Source organism: Danio rerio, chromosome 16 (assembly GCF_052040795.2).
Source record: "Danio rerio strain M-AB ecotype USA chromosome 16, GRCz13ab, whole genome shotgun sequence".
Classification (NCBI taxonomy): Eukaryota; Metazoa; Chordata; class Actinopteri; order Cypriniformes; family Danionidae; genus Danio; species Danio rerio.
In genome coordinates, this window is record NC_141036.1 from 44,174,818 (window position 1) to 44,190,672 (window position 15,855).

Here is a 15,855-nt window from a genome sequence, read left to right on the forward strand (position 1 = left end):
ATAAATAAATATTTTAAAACTGCGTTGGTTCTCCGCCTCCTCCTTCCCGGCGGCCAAAGAGCCGTGAACGTTATTACACTAAGATGTTCTGAGTAGTTGCTAGGCAGTTGCTAACATAAAATAGCATGGTTGTAGTATGAATTAGCATGTTGGGAGCATGTTTCTAGCATTTTGTGAGGATATTTTTGTATGGATTGGTATGTTAGTATGTTTTTTGAATTTTAGTATACTTGTTAGTATGTTTCTAGTTTGGATTTGTATGTTGTTAGCAGGGCTTGACATTAACTTTTTTGATAACCAGCCACTGTGGCTAGTAGATTTCCAACATTACTAGCTAAACTATAAATGTGACTTTGACATGCTAAAATGACTTGATTTAGATGTTGTGTTGTCCACATGCCTCCTCATTTATTTCACTATTTGTGTTTGTTGTGTATGAGCTTGCTCACTGTGCATGAGCAAACGGGTTGTGTCGCATTGCAATTGTTTTTTATTTCACATGACTTTTTTAGGGTTGAAAATTAAGGATTTACCAAATTTATCTCTGACCACACCAAAAAGATATAATTATTTCTTAGCCACACATTTTAAATGTGTCAAAACAAGCAAATGTATAGCTGTATACATGCACTTTTTATTCAACAAAACTTTTCTTTTTTTTTTTCTAAATTGACATTTAAAAAGATATATTGTCATGTATCTAAAATATGCAAAATAATCTGTCCTGGCTAAAGGTTCCAGATCACCAGTTACACAAATGGGGAGTTAATCTAATATTAAAGCAATGTTATCGTAAAGGATGATAATTAAACTATATTAACAGAAATAACTGCAAGCAAAAGAAAGCAGGTAAAAACATGCCACGAGTGATAATGAAAGGATGATCACGTGCATGAGAATAATTAAAACGAAAGCAGTGACTGCTGCTGCTGCTTACAAAAGGTTTGCTGCTTACACGAGCATCGCTTTTTTCTAGTCTATTTCAAAGAGAACCGATCGCACCAGTTGTGCTTCCTCTACACACAGTTGTTTCGCGCAAGTAAACGGAAGCACGCACTTTTTAACAGTCGCATCACATCTCCTATGTGCGCGAGTAATCATCCTCTCATACGGTGTTCACCTGCTTTTGCTCACGCAAACACAGTTTTTGTCAGTCGTGCTGCTTCTCGATTCTAAGATAACATTTGCACGCAAACTGGGCCATCCTTATTGTCGAACCCTGCTTTAAGAAAACTACAATTTAAAAAATTATTTCCAACCAGCCAAAGTGGCTAGTGGGAGCGGCTGTCTAACCCGCCAAAGCTGAAATCTACCCGCATTTGGCAGGTTGGCGGGTGTTAATGTAAAGCCCTGGTTGTTAGTATGTTTGTAGTATGGATTTGTATGTCGTTAGTATGTTTCTAGTATGGATTTGTATGTCGTTAGTATGTTTCTAGTATGGATTGGTATGTCGTTAGTATGTTTGTAGTATGGATTGGTATGTCGTTAGTATGTTTTTAGTATGATTAGTATGTTAGAATGAATTGGTATGTTATTAGTATGTCCAAGGTAAAGTCAATGGAAGATTTTTGTAATGGAAGTCTATGGGACAGTTGCTAGGGTGCCGTAAGTGATTGCTAGGGTGTGGCTAGTAAGTTGAAAGTTCAACAGTGATTGGCAGATTGGTAGTCTGAGTTAAATGAGACTACCCAACCTTACGTCTGTATGACAGTCTGGCGCAAAGATATGAGGTCATAAAGTTTGGTCCAAAGTTAAGTCAAAAGACTTTTCTGAAATTTCTGGGTCAACCCAGAAATTAAAAACCTTAAGTCGAATCAGTTAGAAAAGATTTCACAATAGAAACTCGAGTCAGACCAGTTTGGAGGGTTGGTGTTAGTTTGGTGGTTATAATATGAAAGGCCTAGGAGAAGACGCAAATAAATATTAGTCTCAGTAGAAGAAGAAGTTTATGTAATATAACAGTAGTATGTTGGCTTTCTCAAGTCACCATAACTATTATACCTAATAAGCAGTGTAAGTTTTAGACTGTATAAAAAAAGAGTTAATTAATTTATTTTACAGACAAAACCATTCAGTATTACAGACAATGCCCAGCAAGCATTTTTGTTTTTAAAAGATTTTTAATAGATGTCTAATAGACATCTAAACATAGTCGTTTGGCTAAAACAAGGCTAAATTTGGGCTGTCAGTGAAAATCTAACAGACGTCCAGGAATAGGCCAAAACTAGACAAGTCATCAAATAAACAGAAATAAATGACCACACACACACACACACACACACACACACACACACACACACACACACATATATATATATATATATAGTCTGTCAAATGTCTAGTTTGGGGCTATTATTAGACGTCTATTAGATTTTCACTGACAGCCCAATTTTGCCTAGTTTTAGCCACGCTGTCTACGTTTAGATGTCTATAAGACGTCTATTAAATACAGAATTGTTTGCTGGGTATTTGTAGATCTAGCTTGAACTGAAAGCTATGTTTTGGAAGCTAGCATGTGTGTCTACAAAAGCATTTATTCCAGAGACGAGCATATTTTTTCAATTGTTTTCAATGGGAGCGCCCTGTTTTTAAGAACACCAGCAGGACTGATTCATGCTGAGCGAGTGTTAAAACACAGCACTCATCAGTGTCACTTTTTAGCCAGAGCAAATAGCAGTTGTGCACATGAGCATTACGTAGGTGTTTAGCCAATAGTCATGCATGAGATTTTGACATCCAGAACAACAATGGCAGACTACATATGAGCACCGGCGCATGGTGTTTATAAAACAGCCATGTATAATACAGAAGTTTTGGTCATTTTCAATGATTTGTATAAATGTTCTTGACAATGTTGTGGTCTGAACATGGAAAATCCACCTTTCAGTTTGTAATACAATGTTATTATGGTATGAAGCCCCATTCAGATTACACAATTTTTTCTTGATTTCTTGATTTTTTCTTTGATTGCTTGGTGATTCCTAAAAATATCATATATGCTATTCAACTATAAGAATGACTATATTTTATCCATAACCCACTGAAAATAAAAAGTGTATTTAACAGTTACATAAAAAACAACATGCAAATAAAAAGCCATCAACCTTTCAATTTCTTCCCATTAGATTGTGACCCCTGGGGTTATTACACTAGATTCACAACACAGCATTAGTGTTAGTTGCAGCAGATTGATTTTACGGCACAATGTTAAACTTTGACACCTTAAAAAGAACTCATGTACATTAAAACTACAGGCAACAACTGAACAATTAAACCAAAATTAAACCAAGAATTGTGTCTTGATGTAAACATTGGACCATTCTCATTAAGTGAGGTTAATATTAAATGAATAATGACAAAAAAAAATGATGTGGTTGTTAGACTGTTGCACCTTTTTTGTGCTGTCATTAAGCTTGTTCGTATAGTTTCTATTGGTTGTGTGGAATGATTGTATGTTTATAACCACCTCCAAGAATAGTGTGAGGTCACGAGTAACTTGAATTGTTATTTTGGGGGTCGCAAGATGAGTTTGGTAACCCCTACAGTAATCAACAATAAAAATCACATAGTTTGAATAAGGCTTAAGATGGTTTAGCACAGAGCTTTCCTTGAACATGGGCTTCAGAATTACTAGATGAATTTGATTATGGGTGAAGTAATCCCAATTCTAGTAGTCCCAAATAATTTATTAGCTTGTTTAGATGTGTTTGATTAGACATGGAGCTGAGCTCTGCAAGAAAAAGGATCGCAAAGGCCAGAGTTGTCCACCTCTCATCTAGGAATAACTAGTAATCATTCTATAACCAGTTTACCAATAATGATTTTAACCACTTACAGATGAAGTCAGAATTATTAGCCCCCCCAGTGAATTTTATTTTTTAAGTATTTCCCAAATGATGTTTAACAGAGCAAGGAGATTTTCACAGTATGTCTGATAATATTTTTTTCTTCTTGGGAAAGTCGTATCTGTTTTATTTTGGCTAGAATAAAAGCAGTTTTTAACTTTTTTTTAACACCATTTTAAGGTCAAATTTATTAGCTCCTTTAAGCTATATTGTTTTCTTCTGGAGAAAGTCTTATTTGTTTTATTTTGGCTGGAATAAAATAAGTTTGAAATTTTTTAAAAAACATTTTAAGGTCAAAATTATTAGCCCCTTTAAGCTATATATATTTTCAAAAGTCTACCGAACAAACCATCGTAATACAATAACCTGTCTAATAATTTAGGGGGGGCTAATAATTCTGGCTTCAACTGTATGTAGCAGAAAGGTTATGACAAAGGTTTTCTTACCTCCACACTCCATGGTGTCTTCTAGGGGAGCAAAGCCCTCCGGACACTTTTCAAAGCAACGACCCTTGTGCAAGTAAAAACCAAGCTTGCACTTTGTGCAGAAGTCTTTGCTGAAGCAGGCCTCACAATCATCTATCCTGCACCCTGTAAAGAAACGAAAGAGAGATGTCAATCAGGAGAATAGAAAAAACATCATCATCTGCAGAAGACTGGAAGCTGGGGGAGGGGATCAGCATCAGAGAGGAATCAAGACATTTTGATGTTTTGTGAAGCTCTTAAGGGGAGTGAGATATTCCAGTGCAGCTTCTTCTGACATGCATGTTGAGCCAGGGAGTGTGGGATGTGAGAGTTTTTAGGGCTGCATTGAACTCCAAAGACGTGATGACATCCGGAATGAGGAATTACCTCATCATGACCCCTTCACAGAAGAAAGGAAAGCAGAACATCTAGGCATCCAAAAAGACAGCGTTACAGCAAAAGCTATGCTTTTATTTGCCATATTGTCTGAGAAGAAGTGGACATATTTTGTTAGCAAGTTCAACAAAAATTTAGCAGAAAAATCATAAGTGTAAAATGTTGTGTTTGATTAGGACACAATAGAAATAGATGCATTATTAGCATTAAAGTTTGCCTAGCAAACAATCGATTGACACCAAAATTTGCCATTATGCCATAACATTATTGCTCATTTTCACGAAGACCTAAATAATTATTTGCGAAACATCTGAGCACACATTTTGCAAGAATTTAGCATAAAAACCATTCTTTAAAATGAAAAGATTTCCGCTTCAGCTATTAGTAGTATAACTTTTGGGAAAATAATTAAAACATTTGTAAAATAAACAATAACTTGCCATACAGACTTTTTAACCATCAACATGCACAATTTTCAGCAAGATCAACACAAAATCTAAATTTAAACGATTACAACTTGACTCCAGTTTCCCCCACAGTCGACATGCGGTATAGGTGAACTGGGTAAATAAAATTGGCCGAAGTGTATGAGTGTGTGAGTGAACGAGAGAGTGTATGATTGTTTTGCCAGTGATGGGTTGAGACTGGAAGGGCATAAAACATATGCCAGGGTAATTACCTGTTAATTCCACTGTGGCAACCCCTGATAAATCAGGGACTAAGCTGAAGGATGGTGAGTAATTTTTTACATAATCTTCAAAAAACCCTTGTTAGCATCATTATTGGGATACAATCTGTAATTTGTCAGCAATAATAATAAAAATATTAGCATAAAATGATTATTTAACATGAAACAGTCTCATTTTAAGCAAAATCTCAAAGGACAGGATTAATTTTTTGGCAGGATTGTAAAATAAAATCATCAGCAACACAAAAAGCCTTGAAAGGTCAGTAGTGTAGGAGTAATCCAAACAATCTAGTCTGGCAATTGAAGAAGATCTCCTGAGTCGGCTGGAGGGGAAAGAGGGGTCAAGCAATACCACCACACCAATTCTCCCACGCCCCGCCTTGCCACAGCATATCAAGGGCAGCGTGCCAGCATGTCATCAAGCCGTGACTCTGCAAATAGCACGTCAGCCAGAGCAAAATTACACGAGCCACACCAACAGGGCGATGCGCTGGCCTGCATAATTAAAAGGAGCCCCTGGGAGCTGTCTAATTTATGGTGCTTCTTAAAAGCTTCTTCAGAGGCCCGATTCCCTGATAGGCACTGGATCTCAGAATACAGCTATGAGAAGCTGCTTGCTGTTTCATACACTCAAAAAAATTATAATCCTGGAATGTTTTAACCTAAATTTGGGTATAATATCAATGAAAAAAATTGACCATAATTAACCCAAATTTGGGTTAAAAGAACCAAGAGTGTATCAGGTACATTTGTGGATCTTAAGCTAGAATCTGAGAAAGAGAGAATCTGCAACATTACAAAGAGGTAAGGCTTTCTCTTTAATCTCTGACCTTCTCTGGGTTTTCTAAAGGTTCTCACCATCATACCCCCCAATTAGACCATAACCAGCTAACCAGTCTGTCTTCCCAATGACATTCCTTCCCAAAAAATCAATCCGCCCCCTTAAACCTCCACCCACTTCTAATGATCTCTCACGCTTTCTTGAACCAGTCCAAACAATTTCATCCAGATAACCCACACACACACACTGGAGTCCAACAACCGTAATCACCATCATTATCATAATCATCAGGTCAATGATTGTGATACAGTCATTTTTGCCCTTTTGCAGCTTTTAAAACTGATATTTCCAGTTTCGTTCGCAATAGGTGTTTTATTGTGAATATACCACACTCCTTTAGCTTAATTACATGCATAATTAGTTTGATCTTTATATGTTGTTGCTTAATAACAGATTAGAGATGACAGGAAATCATTAGGGGAAATTACAGAGATCTTAGTAAAGATGCTTTCAGTTGGCCAAGTTCTGGTTTTACTGGTTATACTGGTGCCCCAGCACAAAATAGTCATTTTTGTAAAACAAATTTTGTTGTAATTTACAGTATTGTTTAAACTAATAGCAGTACAACGTGACTAACCAGAATAATCCAGGTTTTTAGAATATTTCTTATTGATACATGGCAAACAAGTTACCAGTAGGTGCAGTAGACTATGAGAAAGACCCAGCATTCATGATATGCAAGATTTTAAGGCTGTGCAATTAGGCAACTAGTTGAAAGGGGTGTGTTAAAAAAATAGCAGTTTGGCATTCAAAATCAGTGAGGTCATCAATTTTATGAAAATAACAGGTGTGAATCAGGTGGCCTCTATTTAAGGATGAAGCCTGCACTTGCTGAACATGCATTTGAAAGCCTGAGGCAAATGGGTCATTCAGGACATTGTTCGGATGAACAGCGTACTTTGATTAAAAAGTTGATTGGAGAGGGGAAAACCTATAAAGAGGTGGAAAAATATATAGGCTGTTTAGCTAAAATGATCTCCAATGCATTTAAAATGAAGGGAAAAACCAGAGAGACGTGGAAGAAAACGGAAGACAACCATCAACAAGGATTGATGAATAACCAGAATGGCAAAGGCTTAGCCAATGATCACCTCCAGGATGATCAAAGGCAGCTACCTGTAAGTACGGTGACAGTTAGAAGACGTCTGTGTGAAGCTAATCTATTTCAAGAATCTCCCGCAAAGTCCCTCGGTTAAAAAAATAAAGGCATGTGCAGAAGAGGTTACAATTTGCCAAAGAACACATCAACTGGCCTAAAGAGGAATGGAGGAACATTTTGTGGATTGATGAGAGTAAAATTGTCCTTTTTGGGTCCCAGGGTCACAGACAGTTTGTGAGACAACCCCCAAAATCTGAATTCAAGCCACAGTACACAGTGAAGACAGTGAAGCATGGTGGTGCAAACATCATGATATGGGCATGTTTCTCCTACTATGGTGTTGGCCCTATTAATCCCATACCAGGGATCATGGATCAGTTTGCATATGTCAAAATACTTAAAGAGGTCATGCTGCCTTATGCTGAAGAAGACATGCCCTTGAAATGGTTGTTTCAACAAGACAATGACCCCAAAAACACTAGTAAATGAACAAAGTTTTGGTTCCAAACCAACAAAATTAATGTTATGGAATGGCCAGCCCAATCCCTGGACCTTAATCCAATTGAATACTTGTGGGGTGACATCAAAAATGTAATGTAAATGAAATGTAGATGAATTGTGGAATAACAGCTGAAAAGTGACACGAGTTGGTTGACTCCATGCCACACAGATGTGAAGCAGTTATAAAAAAACTGTGGTCATACAACTAAATATTTGTTATTCATAGGATATCAAAATCCTAAAAACACAAATGTTTGTACAACATAGTTTTGAGTTTGTATAGTAAATGGCAGACACTGCTATTTTTTAACACAGGCCCTTTAAATAGTTGCCCAATTGCACAGCCTTAAAAGCTTGCATATCAGGAATGCTGGGTCTTGTTTGTTTTCTGATAATCTACTGTGCCTACTGGTAACTTTTTTGCATGTATCAATTAAAGAATACTGTATACTAAAAACCTAAATAATTCTGGTTAGTCACATTGTATTGCTATTATTTTGAACAATACTGCATGTCCTCCTCATTATGGAGTACATCATAACCAAACCAATTGCACCAGTAATCATAGCATTCACACGCATTCAAGCTGCTAAATTATGGTTTAAACAATGTAACACTTTCCGGTGAGACATACAGATTGCCGCATTGTCTTGTACCTTTGCTGCAGGGCATGAATGTAAAACAAGGCATTCAAAAAGAACAACAAAAAAACTAAAAGGCGGATCTCCATCATGTCGTTGTCTTTTCATCAGCCAAGACACCGGAGCAGAACTGCATCTTTTGTTTGATAAACACGTGCTCGGCTGGTCGAGTTACGCTGTGCTGTAGAGATTTTGGCGTGGAGTCTGAGGAGAAGAAGGCCACACAGATGGATCCACTCGCTTTTCTTCCCAGAGTAATCAGAGCTCGGGGAGTCTCTGTGTCCCTACATGTCCAATCCATGACAGGGAGCAACAGCTAATAAATGAGCTTTGCAACAGAAAAGCCGCCTCCGTCCTCAGCCTGATGCATTGCAGCCATGGAGAGGCTGTCATCACCCTTTGGATCGCTTACTTCAACAGGGAATTGAGGAGGAAAGAGCAAAAAGAGCAACTACTGGCACACGACTCAGACAGTGACTGGACTGGCTTGTCATGAAGTGTCGTTTGTCATCCATGATCATGTGCAGATGCTGAAATATCAGAAATCACTTGCTTGGGAATATCAGATAGAAATCAGTAATGCTATCTGTATCTGAAAGAACAAGGGTTCAAAAGCCAGTTACTGAATGACATCAGTGAGGAAGCCAAGATTATAGATTTTAAACCATCTTTAAAAGGATAGTGCATGCGCACAAAAAATAATCATTAATTATTCGGCCTCATGTCATTACAAATCCATAAGACCAGTGTTCATTTTTTGGAACACAAACTATTTTTGGTGACATCCTAAAGCTCTCCATAAACAACTATTTTTTGAAAGGTTAAAAATTAAGAAAGGTACCAGGAACACCATCAAAACTGAAATCTGAAATCGCATACTTCCATACTATATAGTACGCTAAAATCAGTATGCGAGCCGAGTAGTATATCCGATTTCACAGAATTTGAAAATCAGTATGCGAGAAGTACCTGGATGTCTAGCAAGATTTTGAATTGTACATCATATGGACATTAAGCTATCCCATGATGCCCCGCGAGAGAATTTGTGAATAGGAGTGAAGCAACACAACTCATGCAGGTAGGTCACGTGATCATGACAAAATGATGGATGTAGTACGTCCGAGTTCCATTCATACTGCTCACATTCATACTGTATAGAACGTACTTTTCTAACGGCCGAGTAGTATGTTTAAATTCAAATGCAATACCCACTGAGTAGTAGGTGGTTTCGGACGCAGCCCATGTGTCATTAGTGGTCCATTATTTACATTTATACAACAGTTCTGTCTGGTTCTTGAATCTGATTGGCTGATAGCTGTGCAATATTTTGTCAGTAACAGCACTCAACCCTCCTCTTCACCTTTCTGTATTACTCCGCCCAAATACAGTCAAGGAGAGGACACTCTACAGTTTGACAAATATTGCCACTGTTAGGCAACATAATTTACTTTTAAGGCTTTTTTTAGTTAAGAGTGTAGTTGTTCAGATAGCAACTATGCAGTTTATTTATAAGGACAGTGCCTTTTTAAAAATATTTAATCATCAATAAACTGATAAGTGATATTCCAAGTCGATCTCTCTCTTTTGTATGCTGTAGTGCTGTATTTATAATGTTACCATAGTAATTGTAGTGCATTGAGTGTGAGATATGGGACTCACACATCAGGAATGTGTGTTGTGTTGGCAGAAAGAAAGAAGAAATGCCCGCATGTGTTTAGCGTTTTTGCCTTTTTGCAAACACAACAGTCCTCATAATACTCTTCATCATTAATCTTAAAATATCAGCAACATTACACTAGAGAGTCATTCAAATATAATCTCTAAAGTGACGTTGGTGAATTAGTATTAGGTATTAGCAGAAGACTAAGTATTAGGCTTCTGCTGTTCTGACGCAAATGTGAATGAATGGTGGAAGAAAGTAGTTCCTAATACAAAAGGGTTTTTAGACTCTCCGCGTTTGATTTTCTTTTTTATATACACGAGAATGCCATCAAACTGTTGTATAAACACAATATCACACTCGTAGCAGTGCGATGTGGCTGTATATCAGCACTGGTGGGATGCTCTGCCTGCAGCCTCGTGACAATGCATGCCTCCCACCAGTGCTGATATACAGCCATATTGCACTGCTATGAGTGTGATATTGCTCATATCAATTAATTAATCAAACAATCAATCAACAATCAATCAATCAATCAATCCATTAAACCATCAATCAATCCATCAAACAATCCATCAATCAATCTTCTCCAGAAGGTGTTTAGTTCCTACAGAGTAATGCTGATGTCATATTTGAAGGACTGGAGGAAAACATTCCTACAGTTGGAATAAATATTGATATAATTAGATCACTTGTTCTCACTTGTTCTCACAATGACATGAGAATAAGGACAGACGGTGGGAATCTGATGAAAGCCCAATGCAAGAGAAAAAAAAAAACCTAAATAGAACATTAGAGGAAGCTGAAATTGCCTTCTCCACTGCAAACTGTTGCTTGAGATTTATGTTTGTCCTTTTTTTCCACTTGGCTTTCAATGTGGTTTTCAAGTCAAGTGCATGTTGAGTTGAATCATCAAGCTTTAGGGGTGATCTAATCCTGAAAGACTTGTGGCAGGAATGCCTCTCTGCTGTGGTCTGGATGAAACAAAAAAAACAATAAAGCAAATTATGCTGTGGACATTCGAGCCAGTGTCATATTCAAGTGGTTGCGAACCACGTTTGCCAGGGCTGTGAAAGTTTACTTCATTTTAGAGCAATTAAACATGTAACCGTAACTTCGTTTTTGAATAAAAATCGATTTTAAATCCTATATGGCAGTGACTTGTAAACAAGGGGTAAATTTGGTAGACATCTTGAGGTCACAGTAACCAATGCATAGTATTCTGCAGCCATCTGTGGTGCAAAGGGATGCCCATGCTTAGGAAGTGCTAAATCTGGCCACATTTTTTCAGTTCTCCTACTGAAAGAGTCAGACTGTTTTTCTGGTAAGCATATCCTGTGGTTTACTTTCTCACACCCAACAATGCCATCTTGATGTGCCAGTGGGTGACCCAAGTCCTCTGGGACTTCTTGAGGCGTTTGCAGCAATATATTTTAATTATCCTCATACAGGGTTCTAAGAAAGCATCTCCAAGTTACCTACACCCAGATAACCCTGTTTATTTCTCAGCAGAAGTCAGGCAGATCATGTAAACAGCATCATTTTGCAATCAGTTTTGACGAGAGTTTTCAGTTAGAAAGTTTCAAAACTCCAAATTTTTGTATCCTCGCCCACAGACAGGCTGCGTTCCATTCTGGAGGGTTCATCCCTATGTCCTAATTTAGGGCTGTCCAATCCTGCTCCTGGGGGTCCAACATTCTAGAGATGGTAACAACACACTTGCATAGAGTTTTTAATCTCAAGTCTCAAGATTAGCTGGTTCAGTTGTGATCAATTTAGGAATTATGCAGGACAGAGTTCTCCATGAAGCAGGATTGGATACCCCTGCCCTAATACTGTTGAAGGGTATTCTGAAGACTCCTGCAGAGTAAGTTTCAAAGGCATGTGTAGGGGACTAAAACAATCCCTTCGAATACATCACCTATTTTATAAATTGAACAGCATAGAGAAAAAAGGGATCAAAAAGTATCCATAACTTACACCCTTTGAACTCTTTCTTTCTAAAGGGTCCTTGAAAGTGGCCGGTTTTGAGCAATTTATTTTGAAGCAACCCTTCAAAATGGCAGTCTAACCTCAAAGTTCCCCTCAGAATAAATGACTGAATGCATGCCATTCCATCTATTGGCCAGTCATGGTCTCGTAGTAATACCCGCTTCGAATGTTATCACTCGATTGAATGGGTGTTATCAGTGTTTATCAGCAGATAGATATGGGCCAGTAGGGGCCTTCTTTTCATCCATCCACATGGTTAATCAGCTATACTAATAGACTTATAATAAAAGACTCCAGATCTGTTTTTACATTACTGTGATGGTTGGGTTTAGGGTTGGGGTAGGAGTAGATGTTAATAAAATACAATTAATGAGAAATTTAATAAATAAAGTAAATAATTCTCCTTAATTCCGGCTGCAGACGTATGTGATCCATAGCTGAATAATCATATAGATTCATATGGATTAAGCCACATGAGATTTGCTATCTGAGTACCAGGCACAACCCTTCAGTGGAAAACCAATCTTGGGCATACCTGCCAACACTCCAACACTACATTTCATTCTGTTTTGTTTATACTCCTGGAAAACTGAAGTAATTCTACCCGCCCCCCATGTTTTTTGGTAATCTCCAACATTTCGACATGATGAATCGGACCAACAAGCTTTGACGTTAACCCAACAACCAAACCACCTAGTTTGACTGACGGACTGATGAAGCCCAATGGCCGACCGTCATTTCTTTTACTGTACATTACATGTACACATATGCAGGTATGAAATATCAGTTGCTTGCAACTATTTGCTTAATCCCATTGGTGCAACTCATGACAAGGGTTTTTGAATTCTTATATATAGCTCTTTTAACTAGTTTCAGATGTCAGTAAGTTCCCAGTTTAGCTTGACACTAGCCATGTACATTCACAATGATCATATAATTCAGGTGAAGCACATGTGTGTAGCTTACAACCCTTACACAAATCGAGTTCTCTTGTGAGAGAGTAAGACAGGGGCCAACGGCAACTGTTCTTTTGAAGGTCCCAAATGGCTTTAACTGCAACACACCATTCATTTCCAGAGGGTACAGAACTCATTACCTCATTGGAAGGACATATTTTGGAATTGTGTTGATTCCTTAACTACATTTAGGTACCACTTTAGTCAACAGTTCTTTCGTGTGGCAGAGGTCCACTTCAGTCCCACTGGATTATCAAAACTAACCGTAAAACCCGAAATCTTAAGAAGGTTTTGAGCAGACTTGCTCAAACGCCTACATTAGCCAGTTTAAAATAGTGACAAAGTGGGAATAATTGCAACAACAGTACAACAGGAACAGATTTTACAACACCAGGAACGATAAAACAGAGTATAAAATTGGATGAAACAATTATGCTTGACACGGGGGCTCTCAAGTGGCACATATACTAGTTCTGGATTAACTGTGATACTTGACTGCACGTCCAGGATATTGGCAATCAGAAAGCTCTAAAAAGGGTTTCCATATGAGTTAAGAGAGGAAAGGGAACTTCACATACGGATAAACAGGAGGTCATCTGGGGCCGATATCTTTTACTCAGCGGAAGGCAGCTTACTAACATGAGCAATCAATCACATAAAATATATTTTATAAAGTCAACGTTAATATTTGCAACCTTGCCACTGTAAAGCTGCACATCCATAAAAGAGATGCATCAGTAAGCTGTAAGCAGTAAGTAAAAAACTGTAAGTAAAAAAAGAATGATATACAAATTATATTCTATGTTTGCTGTATATACTCACTGGCCACTTTATTAGGTACACCATACTTGTGATGGTTTGGACCCCTTTTTGGCTTCAGAACTGCCTTAATCCTTCATGGAAAAGATTCAACAAGGTACTGGAAATATCCCTCAGAGACTTTGGTCCACACTGACATGATATCATCACGCAGTTGCTGCAGATTTGTCGGCTGCACATCCATGGTGCAAATCTCCTGTTCCACCATATCCCAAAGGTGCTCTATTGGATTAGGTTCTGGTGACTGTGGAGGGCATTTGAGTCCTCATTGAGTGAACACATTGTCATGTTTAAGAAACCAGTCTGAGATGATTTGCGCTTTATGACAAGCGTTATCCTTCTGGAAGTAGTCATCTGAAGGTCTCAGCAGAAATCAAGACTCATGAGACCAGGCAAAGTTTTTCCAATCTTCTGTTGTTCAATTTTGATGAGCCTGTGTGAATTGTAGCCTCTGTTTCCTGTTCTTACCTGACAGGAGAGGCACCAGTCTTCTGCTGCTGTAGCCCATCCTCCTCAAGGTTGGACATGATGTGTGTTCAGAGATGCTCTTCTGCAGACCTCAGTTGTGACGAGTGGTTATTTGAGTTACTGTTGCCTTTCTATCAGCTCCAACCAGTCTGGCCATTCTTGTCTGACCTCTGGCATCAACAAGGCATTTGTGCCCACAGAACTGCTGCTCACTGGATATTTTTTTCGGACCAATCTCTGTAAGCCCTAGAGATGATTGTGCATGAAAATCCCAGGAGATCAGCAGTTACTGAAATACTCGAACCAGCCCGTCTGGCACCAACAAACAAGCCACATTAAATCAGTCTCTTAAATCACCTTGCTTCCCCCATTCTGATGCTCGGTTTAAACTGCAGCAGATGGTCTTGAGCATGTCTACATGCCTAAATGAATTGAGTTGCTGCCATGTGATTGGCTGATTAAAAGTTTGCATTAACAAACAGTTGGTCAGGTGTACCTAATAAAGTGGCCAGTGAGTGTATATATAACTGCTTATGTATCTGTTAAGACAGTTCCTAGTTGTAATACTGCAAGACTTGAAATGTAAAGGGAGGGTTCAAGATGGATGGGGGAGGGGGTTCTACTTGACAACCTGTGGAAAAACTGATGGTACCAGCACACCATTTCTCTTTACATGCTGAGCCTCTTTTCCAAAGTTTATCTCTCCTATATCCTTCCCACAATCTCTTTTTATCTGGTTAGTTTCAGCTAAGCTGGCTGTGTTTGGGAGTGACTAATCAAAAGCAGCAAAGCTACTAATTTATGTGTCATATTGTATTGGACATACAGTTAAACATCTAGTAAAATCATGAAATAATTCAACATGATCTCTTTAAAGGCGTTGTATGTAAGTTTCTGACTCTTCTAAAGCATATAAATACTATTATATGTTTGTAAATATTTAAGAAACATGCGAAAGGAACATTACTTGATTATCTGAAAAACAATGCTGAAGTTAATTATTCTGGTTTGAAAATGTTCGTTACGTGACGCTGTCTTCGTTTTGGTTCTTTCAATTCAGCCATTTATATTTATAGATATCAATGAATTATGTAATTTACATTTGGATCAACATTCAGTTGTATCTCTGGAACTCCCTGCACTGTATATTGCATGTTAGTTTTTGCATAAAAACAAATGTCATTATTATAAAAGAATGGTATGCACATGGAGATTAAGCAGCTAATCATCCAGATAATTTCAGCTTTAAATTTAGCTTAACAGTGTTCATTTGTACACTGTTGCAGTATTTAATAAAAATAATAAGCTTTGTCCCTTTATTAATCTGGGGTCGCCACAGTGGAATGAACCACCAACTTATCCAGCATATGTTTTACGCAGAATATGCCCTTCCGGCTGCAACCTATTACTAGACACACACACACACACACACACACACACACACACACACACACACACACACACACACACACACACACACGCACA

General features: G+C 38.1%; 1 protein-coding gene across 2 annotated transcripts in view; it reads right to left on the reverse strand.

Moving 5' to 3' along the window:
* The window catches only part of rspo2 (R-spondin 2), a 100,520-nt gene that overhangs the window by 41,711 nt on the left and 42,954 nt on the right, over positions 1-15,855 (reverse strand). For both annotated transcript variants that reach the window (XM_087286084.1, NM_001281990.1), the window contains 1 exon segment: positions 4,292-4,435. In XM_087286084.1, coding sequence (XP_087142210.1) covers positions 4,292-4,435 — 144 coding nt within the window.